The sequence below is a fragment of the Pelodiscus sinensis genome, chromosome 12 (assembly GCF_052426305.1).
Source record: "Pelodiscus sinensis isolate ZL-2025 chromosome 12, ASM5242630v1, whole genome shotgun sequence".
NCBI lineage: Eukaryota > Metazoa > Chordata > Testudines > Trionychidae > Pelodiscus > Pelodiscus sinensis.
Window position 1 is genome coordinate 17,947,311 of NC_143063.1, and position 12,297 is coordinate 17,959,607.

General features: G+C 40.4%; 1 protein-coding gene across 2 annotated transcripts in view; it reads right to left on the bottom strand.

Moving 5' to 3' along the window:
* Positions 1 to 12,297, bottom strand: part of RBL2 (RB transcriptional corepressor like 2) — a 68,953-nt gene continuing 56,656 nt past the window's right edge. For both annotated transcript variants that reach the window (XM_075940272.2, XM_075940273.2), the window contains 9 exons: positions 12,051 to 12,162; positions 10,289 to 10,561; positions 9,553 to 9,830; positions 8,885 to 9,061; positions 8,693 to 8,764; positions 7,971 to 8,076; positions 3,920 to 4,125; positions 3,239 to 3,403; positions 1 to 2,266 (listed from right to left, as the gene is read on the bottom strand). In XM_075940272.2, the coding sequence (XP_075796387.2) occupies positions 2,093 to 2,266; positions 3,239 to 3,403; positions 3,920 to 4,125; positions 7,971 to 8,076; positions 8,693 to 8,764; positions 8,885 to 9,061; positions 9,553 to 9,830; positions 10,289 to 10,561; positions 12,051 to 12,162 (1,563 nt within the window). In that variant the 3' untranslated portion in view covers positions 1 to 2,092. The remainder of the gene's footprint in view (positions 2,267 to 3,238; positions 3,404 to 3,919; positions 4,126 to 7,970; positions 8,077 to 8,692; positions 8,765 to 8,884; positions 9,062 to 9,552; positions 9,831 to 10,288; positions 10,562 to 12,050; positions 12,163 to 12,297) is intronic.

Genomic DNA, 12,297 nt, shown 5'->3' on the forward strand with positions numbered 1-12,297 from the left:
TATTGGTAATAGTCTTTATTGAAAAATACTTGCAATATCTTCATACAAAGTAAGGTTACAATATTGTAACAAGAATTTGACAGTTCATAAATATCTTTTTACAGAAACACTCAGAACTGCTGTTTAATTTCATCATCTTTGTTGTGCACGTAAAAATGAAAGTTAACCAGTAACTTGCTTTTTATTTTAATTCAACTTACCACCTAAATTAAATCCTAACAGTTTCCATAATTTTCCACTCTAATCCTTTCTGCAAAAAAATGATTGAAAACATGGAGTTAATATTAAGTAGCTGTTTATCAAATGTTCAACAAATCTTAAAAGTGATAAAATGCTGTATTAGTGGTCAACGATACTCTCCTCTACAATTAAAATTAATCTTTGTGAAAGATATTTGATTGTGCCCCCTACCTTTCTGTCTAATCACTTATGCTCCTACCTCTTAGCCATGCCGGCAGCAGAGCAGAAGTAAGGGTGTCATGTGAAATCTGTTAGCATCCCATTGCCACCTTTACTTCTGCAATCTTTGTAAGGCTTGACCCTGCTGCAAACTCCAGGTGAGGGGTATTTGGGGGGAAAAATGGGGGAGCTCATTATCCCCATCACTTGGCACTACTAAAAGCTCAGGGAAGGGCACCCCATATGCTAAACAGCTTTCTAACTCTACTACTGAGGAAGCATTAAACATGCTAGCATGTCTAGAGTAAATAGTCCAGATTTATTGTATGTACAGGTTTTCTGTTTGTGAGGAGCAGAAATGTTTCTGGGGCATCCTAATTACATCTAGTTCTATTAAGGTGCCATTTTTAAAAGCCAAACAATATAAATATTAAAATGCACGAGGAAGATACAGCTGCCACCTTTTTTCTAGTGAGGCAACAAGATGGCTACCACCTGACTTTGAAAAAGTACTTAAAATGATTTGAGAGTTTGGAAAAAATGTACATGTACAGAACAGCTGAAAAGCAACTTCCCTTCCTTCCCACATCAGTACTTGCATGCACACAAAGAATTAGTTTTAGCTTACCATCATTTACTGACAGAGGAACTACGGAAGGTCATATTTGCAAATAAATAGAAAATCATCACTTTAATACAGAAAAGCAAAGTCTCATCCATTTGAAAAAATATTCACATTCAGAAAGTGCCATTGCAAATATACAGCAAAATTAAAATAGCATTTTACAATTATGCTTCACAGCCCTATCAAAAGTGCCTCCCCTTGAACTTGAGTTCAATTTAAAACATTGCACAGCTAAAAAATGCATTAACAAAACTGGGCCCAGCAAAGTGCCCACACATTAAAACAAAACCACCTAATTGTTCCATGAGATTCCAGGATCAACTTGTTAGAAGAGAGTCGGTTTAGGTAATTTCATGAGGCATTCTTTCCCCATCTCCACCCCACCCCTTTAAAAACAAAACTCTTCCCATCCTGTTCTGAAGTCCAACTAGGGCAACTGGGCTGTCAGCATTCCTAGCTAAAACACTGTTGGTAGCACTAGTGATTATGGGTCATCCCTAATCACAGAACGGAAGAAACTCACTCATGAGTAACTTGAATATCCTGGTGCAATACTCCTGGATCTGACCAGTACATTTTTCTAGTGACATGCTAGGCAGACTAGTTACAGCAAAAAAGAATGGTAAAGCACCAAGAAGAATAGCGTATGCAGGTGGGGGCTAAATCCTATAAGCAAAATCCTATCACAAGCTACCACTGGGTTTATTGTTTCAACAATAAATATAATCAAAATAGTTTAGAAAGCAATTTCTTGCATACAAAAACTTGCATGTGTCCTCATAGTCAAGCACAGCATATATTCCAAATGTGAAATCTGCTGCATCAGCATCCATTCCCATTTTATGGGACAGTTCAAAGACTCTATGCAGTTTAAGGGAGATTTCTGTTTGAAAATCAAATAATACCACTCTCCGCCACAGGTTAACTAGGAAGATAGCAGTCTTGAAATGGAAGATGTTCACAAAGGCTTCATGAATCCACAGAAAATGCTTAGAATTCACACTCTCAAAACAGAACGGCCAGGGACAGGTGAAGAAAGGGAAATGGAACACAAACAGCTGATTAAACTCAGTGGGCACCTCCTCTATCATTTGCTACATCTTGTAATCTTCTCAACAGAGCAGTGTGATTCTCCTGACAGATCCGTTTGGCTGGTGATTCAGTACCATCTTCTAAGAGAATGCCTCTTTTCTTTGTGGGAGTCTCTCCAGTTCTAATCATGCTGTTAATTTCTCTCAATCTCTGAAACAATCACAGCAAGAACAGGAAATGTGGGTATCCACAGGTTCAGAGGAGGATTCTGCAGTAAAACCCCTATCTCTTTGCCAATCTTATATTCATTCACCAACAGACTAGGTAACCTTAACAAGGATTCCACATTGGTTTGTTACTCTCATGTACACCAAACAACGACCATAACAGAAAGAGGCACTTCATGAATAGTTAGTGTGCTGATGTGCTGTAGAGTCGCACCCTAGCCTGCCATACATTAGGGACCCTGAGTCACTTATAAAAACAGGACTAAGACATTTGAGAGCTTTATTTTTTAGACTGCCTTGTCTGTTGCGCCTAACTTACCACATGGGTAACTTTGCAGGTGCAGTATCTATTATATACTTGAGAGAGCTTGTCTGTTCAAGAACTCCTCCTAAATGGTAAGAGCTAGGACCACCAAATTTGGTATGCAGCTTCCTCTTATCACAACTTAAAGCAAGGTAAAGGTTTGGGTTATGCCAGGACAATGGGATGTGTCTTGAATGAGATTGGAAAGGGAGGTGTCTGGTAAGAGGGACAGCAATATGTGTAATGTCCACAAGGAGCCAGAAACGGGGACTGGCAGCTATAATCCCACTGGGACAGCAGGAAGTGGTGGATGTAGACATTCCTGCTCACCTCTCAGCCAACGTAGCCCCTCCTGTGGTCAGCCCTGGAGCAGCTGCTTTGAAAGTATGGCCCCTGCAACCCCCATACCTCCAGCCCTGAGCCTCTCCTCACACCTGAACCCTGACTCCAGCACTTCCCTCACACAGCAACTCCCTGCCCTGTACCCTCCACGTTCTCAAGCTCCTGCCCTGACTACTGCATTCCCCACACTCTCAGCCCCCTGCCCTGTAGCAATGCTGGGTAAATCTTCTAGTTTATTCTTTTAAAAGCAAAACTAAAAATCAGCCCTCCTCCCCACCAATTCTTGGAATATTAACCATTTACTCTGACCTTGGAGGGGCTACTGCTGAAGTAATAGAATATTTTCTCTCGTGGAGAAAGTGTAGATTCATTTTTGTGTGGTGAAATGTAGATTGAGTGATTCTGGGACAGCTGTATTCTGCGGGGGGAGCCAATTCTTACAAATGGATATGGAGATAGTGGAGGAGCATCAGTCTGTTAAGAAAAAACAGAACAAATCAATCACTACCACTTTCTAACAAAGAATAGGGCAAGCATTAGCCCCTTTTGAATGTTTTTAATGTTTCCCCTATACATGGCATAACATTCAGATATTGTAATGTTTATAAAGCATAAAACAATTGTTCATGGGCATTCAGAGATGCTTATTTCACTGAAGCAGGGGAAGGCACTTTGTCAAAACAAAAAATGCTGTTTGGTATGGATATGGCACCAAGAATCACAACATACTCTCATCAACAATTACAGTTTCCCAATCCTAGAACCTAGGGAGTATGTACACATGCTTTATTTTCTGTTGCTACAGTTATTTCAAAAATTAGTAAAATGAAGCACTCTCTCATAGTTGCTGATTGCAACACAAATGAAGTGGCAAGAGCACTTTATAAGATCTACACACCAACAGTAGTTGGTTTAATAAAGGATGTTATTTCACCCACCTTCTTGCACTGGCTTTTTTTTTTTACTAATGAAAGTCATTAATACACTTACAGCATTTGTGGAAGAATACTTTAGGGCAAATTCTTTAATTTGTTCAATATAGATGTTGTTATAGAACTGAATAAGATCTCCTCGTTCCTCCTCCTCAACATCACTGTTTGCACCTGTCAGTCTGGTGGGAGTAGGAGGTGCACTATTTGGCTGTGGTACTGGCAGGGTGCTGCTGGATCTCATGACAGGACTAGAGTCTCTGCTAGCTGGAAGGCAAGAGTAGCATTGCAATCCTCTGTTAGATTATTATTAAATGTAGTTTTTGCTCTTAGAAACAATTTTAATATGGTTTTTATAAGCTCTAGTCAAAAGCAAAAAAGTTCCAGATCTATGGTTGACTATGCATCCCTCATGTGGAAAAATACTGCATACACACACGGGGACAGAATTACATTTGGGTGGGTAACTATAAATCTGACAAACTAAATATTCTTTTAACTTGGAAATGACCTTTTTGAAGTTTAAAAAAACAACAACAAAACAAAACACGTGCAACTATATAAAGCCCCACCTCCCCCCAAATACTTCATAAAGAAGCTTCATGGGGTAGCTGAGTTAGTCTGTAACTGGAAAAACTTGATACACAATGAATAGTCTAGCAGCACCTTAAAGACTAACAAAACATGTAGACGGTATCATGAGCTTTTGTGGGTACAGCCCATTTCTTCATCTGATCAAGAAGTGTGTTGTAGCCACGAAAGCTCATGATACCATCTACATGTTTTGCTAGTCTTTAACGTGCTACTGGACTATTTGTTGTTTCATAAAGAAGGTTTGTTGTTTCATTACGTATCAGAGAGGTAGCCATGTTAGTCTGAATCTGGATAAACAACAAAAAGGCCTGTGGCACCTTATAGACTAACAGATTTATTGGAGCATAAACTTTCGTGGGCAAAAACCCACTTTGTCAGATGCATGTAGTAGAAATTCCAGAGGCAGGTATAAATATACAGGCATTTGAAAAGAGTACCAATCAAGAGTAAGGCTAGAGATAATGAGGTCAATTCAGTCAGGGAGGATGAGGTCCACTTCTAGTGGCTAATGTGTAGGTGTGAACACCAAGAGAGGAGAAACTGCATTTGTAGTTAGCTAGCCATTCACGGTCTTTGTTTAATCCTAAAATGATAGTGTCAAATTAGCAAATGAATTGTAGCTCTGCAGTTTCTCTTTGAAGTCTGTTTTTGAAGGTTTTTTTGTTGTAGGATGGCTACTTTTAAATCTGCTACTGTGTGTCCAGGGAGATTGAAGTGTTCTCCTACAGGTTTTTGTATGTTACCATTCCTGATACCTGATTTATGTCCGTTTATTCTTTTACGTAGGGACTGTCCAGTTTGGTCAACGGATATGGCAGAGGGGCACTGCTGACACATGATGGCATATATTACATTGGTAGATGTGCAGGTGAATGAGCCTGTGATGGTGTGGCTGATGTGGTTAGGTCCTGTGATGTTGTTGCTGGTGCAGATATGTGGGCAGAGTTGGCACTGAGGTTTCTTGCAGGAATTGGTTCCTGAGTTAGAGTTACTGTGGTGTGGTGTATAGTTGCTGGTAAGAATTTGCGTCAGGTTGGCGGGTTGTCTGTGGGCAAGGACTGGCCTGCCTCCCAAGGTCTGTGAGAGTGAGGGATCATTGTCCAGGATGGGTTGTAGATCACTGATGATGCATTGGAGAGGTTTCACCTGGGAAGTGTAAGTGATGGCCAGTGGTGTTCTGTTATTTTCTTTGTTGGGCTTGTCTTGTAGCAGGAGGCTTCTGGGTACACGTCTGGATCTGTCAATCTGTTTCCTCTCTTCCTCGGGCAGATACTGTAGTTTTAAGAATGCTTGATGAAGATCTTGTAGGTGTTTGTGTCTGTCTGTGAGGGCTTGGAGCAAATGTGGTTGTACCTTAGTGCTTGGCTGTAGACAATGGATCGTGTGGTGTGTCCGGGATGGAGTCTAGAGGCATGTAGGTAAGCATAGCGGTCAGTAGGTTTTCTGTATAGGGTGGTGTTTATGTGACCATCACTTATTCGCTTTGTAGTGTCCAGCATGTGGATCTCTTGCATAGACTGGTCCAGGCTGAGGTTGATGGTAGGGTGGAAACTGTTGAAATCATGGTGGAATTCTTCCAGAGCCTCCTTCCCATGGGTCCAGATGATGAAGATGTCATCAATGTAGCATAAGCAGAAGAGGGGCGCTAGTGGACGAGAGCTGAGGAAATGTTGTTCTAGGTAAGCCATAAAAATGTTGGCACGTTGTGGGGCCATGCAGGTGCCTGTAGTGGTGCCACTGGTTTAAAGGTATAAATTGTCCCCAAATCTGAAATAATTGTGTGAGGATAATGTCACAGAGCTCGGCCACCTGTGGCATCATCAGGGATACTAACTGTTCCTGACAGCTTATATTCCATCTATGTGTGGGATGTTGGTGTAGAGAACCTCTACAATCATGGTGCCTAGGGTGGTGTTTTCTGGAAGATCACCAATGTACCACTTAAGATGAACCGCTTAAGCTACAGGACAGACATTAGTTGGAAGCAGCAGAAAGACGGGGGGCAATGAATCATTGAGTCCTGCGTTTAATGGTAGGCCACATACCCAGGCTTGTTCTTGTGCTTTCCTAATTGTGGGGGTGCTCTCCCCATGCTAGGGGAATAAAAAAAAAATGGAAGAACTCAGCACTCTTCTACTCCCTCACTGATAAGCTTGGAAGTATGAATTGCTCAAATGTCATCCTTTCAGATGGACATGTTAGTTCGAAGAGGCAGTGCAATGGCATTAAGTCCTTGCAGTTTTAGCCCAGCACTTTCTTTGCTCTCTAGAAAAGTAGTAATTGCACTCAGGGAATGGATGTTCAGATTAGGCCAAAACAGGAGTCCTAAGTGAATGTGAAGTCCCTGAAATATAGGTGGAGAATTTTTTCATTTGTAATGCAAATGTTAAGTAGGTGCTCCTATGCTAAAAAAAAGCGAAGGGTCAAGGGAGTATCTGCAGTGAGAACACCTCTCTAGCATGCGTTTAAATGGACAATGAGTATTTTTTTTAGTTCTCTTAGGGTATGTCTAGACTACAGGCTTTTGTCAACAGAGGCTTTGTCGACAGATACTGTGTCGACAAAGAGCATCTAGATTACATCCAGTTCTGTCAACAAAGCAAGTCGCTTTGCCAACATGAGTGTGTAGACGCAAAGAACAGTGTAGATGCAATAACACCTTCTGTCGACAGAACTCTGTCGACAAAAGGCATTATTCCTCGTAGAATACGTTATGTCGACAGAACTTGGCGGTAGTCTAGACGCAGGTATAGTTTTGTCGACAAAAGTCCAATTTTGTCAACAAAACCCTGTAGTCTAGACACACCCTTAGTGATGGTGCTGGCCTGCCAGAATTTCTTGCTAAGGAGATCTCTTACTTAAGTACCAGTTCTTATCTAGACCTACAAAGAAGAACTACTAACCCCAACTACTTGTAAAGACAACCTAAATGTGAGACACCACTTGATACCTTCTGGTATTCATTTTGTCTTGGAACAATTTAGAGGGGAATCTTCTGCAGAACAGCACTAATTAGTGCATCAGGCTTATGTGTCTGCCCGCACACACAGCTTCAGAAAAAAGAGCGGGGTAAGTGCTATAGAAGTCCAAGCCAAACGTGAGGGACACAGAGTGGATTAGGGAGAGCAATTTGATATAAATTCTCCTGAGTAGAAACCAAAGATGATGGGGGTTCAATAGATTATTAAAATGATAAACAGCTGTTAAGGTAGCAACAAAATTGTGAAGGGCAGCTCTAGTATTGAGCAAGTTTACTTGGAGTTAAATGGTGCAGGTGTTTTGTTGCTGAAATCTTCCTGTACCGTCTAAATTTAAAATATCTGCTTACCAAAAATTAAACCATTTGAACTTTTATTATTGCCTTCCGAGGTACTGAAGTCTATACGTTAAGTTGTTTATATCTCCTCCTTTCAAGCTAGATAAAACATTTCCTTTCCCCAGGATTAACATTAAGATATTCCTCGCTTTAGAGAGCTAATCTAGTTCACATCCACATACAACAGTTTGTAATGACTTACTTCTGTCTTTAGTTCTCTCTCTTGGGGAATTCTGTTGGCTACTGCTATCACTGCTGCCAGAGCGACGGCGCTGTCTTCTTCCCTTTATCAGGACTGTCCGATATACCTGCAAAAAACCCAAAGTGAGGAACAACCCAACAGAAAAAGACAGTTAAATGAAGGCAGCCATATATGCAAGCAGCAAAGGGTTGTATGAAAGACCAGCACTTTAAGAAATGTTTGTCTTACAAGGGAAACTATTGGAACAATACAGGTTATCCCAATATAGATTATTAGAAGAGAATATTTTGCAGCCTCATTTTCTAATCCCTAATATCATAATATTTAAATGCATCATCTTATTTTTTTAAAAAATCACTGGGAGCACTATCGTAGGTTTTAAATGAAGACATCTAGACTCTAAACCACATTTTGTCAAACACCACGTATATAGCAAAGAATTTAGGATTTAGCCATCCCCTTCAGAAACTATGAAAAGGTATTTGGTACACTGCAAGTTGCCTATCAGGGTTTATGGACTTTAAATTTCTGGGAAGTAAACTGAAATCCTGTTAGAGTAAAGGAATTTATACCATTGAGGGTTAAAGCCCACTAGTGAAAATTAAAGGTCGTCACTCAAGATTCCCATTCATGGACTATCTCTGAAGATGGAAATTACCATAAGTACTTGAGGGGCACAGTAAAAATATAAACCCCATTACTTCAGTATTAATTGTGCTTACATGACTCCTTGCTTGTGGTTGGGTCCTATAGCAACGCATAATGTTCTGAAATGACTTGTCTTCCTTTGTAACCTGAAAAAGGCAATCAGTTTTTTGTTTGATGGGGAAATGCAACTGCCTTAAATTACCAATAATCCTGATAAATTATTTTACTATTTAAGTAACAGACATTTATTTTTTTATTCATCTTACCTTAGCCATTACATAAATAGCACACATTAACAGTTGATCTAAATGTCTGTCCATCATGAGCTCAGGGCACTGTACCAAAGAAAACTCAAAACATGTCCAGATTTTCTTCCTCAACTCATCAGAAATATCCAGTTTGACACAGAGATCCCGCAGTCGAACACTTGCTAAGTGATAAACCTTTTGGAAGAACCAGTAGACAGCATTTGATAAGAACAAAAATCAAACTCTTTTAACTTACATGGCTTTCTAAACATAGAACTGTATCGACTATACTAATTAACAAAAAGGAAAGCTCAGCATGTTTTTTTTTTAAATGAGCTGTTTAAGACTCCAAATCAATAGGCAGTATTTATACATCCAATAAAATGTCCACTTTAAACTAGGATTTGAAAAATTAGTTTATTTTGCTTGCTTGAGAAGATCAGTGTTCCCTTGTAACAAATATACACCACAGATCTAAACCCATGAAAGAACATGCTGTGTTTTAAGTACTTAAGATACTATTAACTCTCACAGGAGAAACGGTACTCTGATCTCCAAGTCCTGGTTTTCAAAAACTTATTTTCTATATGTAATGTAAACAGCCGGTTATGAACTGAAAATCTTAGCAAGTTTCCAATAAAGCCCATACTCCTGAGAAAATGATAACATTTCACAGTGAAAGGTACCTTTCTAAAGAAGAAAGACAGAGAGCCAGTCTTTCGGGCTTTACTGCTGGTGGTAGTAGAAAACTGCTGGTTTTGTCTTTGTTGGTCTCCAGAAGAGAGCTGTTGAATCGCAACTTGGCTTGGTAACTGAAGGGATGTCCCACTCATCTGAGTGTTAAGGGTACCAGCAAGAGTCTGGGCACTGAGTGGCTGGATGGAGCTAGATACAGCCTGAGTCTGGCCACCTACATTTACCTGAACCGGGAAGAAAGTTATTCCTCCATTTTCATTGGCAATGCCTGTAATTAAAACAAAAATGAATTCAGTAAAGGGTGTCTAAAAACACCAGCCATGCTTCCTGAGCATCAGTAACTTTTGTAATGATGGACACTCATAAGTGTGCAGTGGTAGGCAACTGAAAATGTTCAGGAAAGAACAATGAGGAATCTTAATCATAAACAGACCAAAAGATAAGTGGTTAACCCTAGTTACTTTCAATCAATCAAGAGAAAGCTAAACACATGACTCCCACAAAAGGAAGTGGGGAAGCAAATGTACATTTGCTGTAGTATTGACGGCTAAATAGTATCCAGGCCTTTTCTTCATTCATTACTATCCTGTTTTATGCCCTGTGTATCTCTGCTTTTCATTTCCTTCCATATCCACGTCTACCTACTCTTTCACTCCCTACCGATACACAATTCAGTGTTCCTGGTAGTAATCAATGCAATTCATTCTCCCAGAGCTTCCCCCTTACCTTGTACTGGTATTGTAACAGTTTGTCCATTGTTGGCTGTGACAGTGGCAGTTGCCACAGTAACCAATGTCTGTCCAGGCACAGGAGTAACTGACATAGTTTCAGGTGTCACATTCTGCACTGGCACAGTATTTACTACAGGCTGCTGTGAGACTCTTACGGGAGTTCCACCATCAGGAGGATTATCATTATCCACAAATAGCCTTCTTCGCGTAGGGTTGGTTGTAGGAGAACTGTATCTGTCATACAATGTGGCTGGAGAAGACGAAAGACCTGAAGATATATAAAAAAACAAACACACAAGCATTTAACTTGAGCTGTAACTCAGTAATACTTAAGTTTTATGGCTGCAGTGCTGTAAAAATTCATCTAATCAAAATGTGCGCCATAACATCTTACTGTACTCTGAGGACTTCATTTTAAAACGAAGCTTGAATTTGTATTTAGCCACTTTACTGTTAGTACAGGGTGGAGGGAGGGGAAGGGGAAAGAGCCTGGGTAGAAGCAAGTCCTGGACTCAGTTGGGAAACATGTACTAAGAATGACATAATCATTCTGGTGGGATGTTCAGAGGAGTTTAGTTCATGTTTTGCATTAGTTTTTCAGTTAATAAATGAGATCCTCTACCATGATGTGCTCTTTAGTGTCAGTCTGGACTTGTTGATATCCTGGCTGAGGGGAAAAATCAAGGGCTCACCTGCAATACCATGCCCACTTGCAACAAGGCATATTAGGACAGACTGGAATAATGACAGGACTCTGAACTGAAAAAATACCCATTATTTGCTTAGTTCTATTCAATATTTGTTACAAACTCCTTAGTACATCCCATCTGGCACACACATTAGTTATTTTAAAAATGTAATATTTCTTCATGTTGTCATCAGTCAGGCATCCTGATGGGTACCTGACAAGTCATCTGCTCCGTCAAGGATGATAAACTTTTGGCTGCATGCATGCATGTGCTCCCTTGTCTAAAGCGTTAACCATGTGCAATCAGTCAACACGACAGACTCCAAGAGAGCCCCCAGAGACCAAACATCAGATAAGGATTGAAAGCACCCGGCCAAGTTTATTGCCAAGCAAAGTCCAATAATAGTTGCCAGCAAATAGACTCGTTGCTGCGCCACTATATGTATGTACACCGTGACAATGGATTCAGCATTGCCTGCCCATGGTCAGTCGATGACCACCCTTTAGGGTGTACACAGATATAAACAAGTTAACTATCACTCCTGACGTATGAGGTGGCCACCCTCTGATGTTACTTACACCCACCCCTTACCTTATACATGGAGTTGGATCACTATCTATCTGGCTATCAGTTTAGACCCTGGGTCAGTGTGTTCTTGTTATCTGTGGGATGTGTATTGGTACCAAGATGTTTCTTAAAATGTTCTGTTACAATCCCTCTGGAATGTGCTTTCAGCCTGTGGCTGGTACTACTTATGTATAAGTGTTTTTATAATGTCAGCCCTGTTCTTGCCAACTTATGTGAGCAGGGTCTGCCTCTTGCTCACAGATTAACTGTGCTTTATATTAGCAAAGTCTTGACCATTGCTGTCTAGACCTCAGGTCTCACACCTGGCCTGTGATACACAAGCTTATGCTTCAGGCCCTCATCTTACTATACATGTAAATATTCCATTGGAATGTGTGTAACTTGCATGCATCGGAGTGCCAACTTTCTACCACACAGCATACATCAGTTCTAAAATACAGGCTACACATTATATCTTTTATATATTTTTTAAAATCTCACCTTTTCCGACCCCTCCAGTTTCAGCACGAACTTCACTGATCCTTCTTGGAGTCAAAGGAGAGCCTACCAGACTGTTCCCATTAGATCTTTCAAAATAGTGAGGTGGCATCACCTAAAATAATATTGATGTAATAGTCAAAATATTAGGTACTACAGGTGGAACCTCCCTGGTCCGGCAACCTCAGGATGTGAATGGTCCTGAACAATGGACTTTGCCAGACAAAGGGAGGTCAAGGTTCCTCGCTTT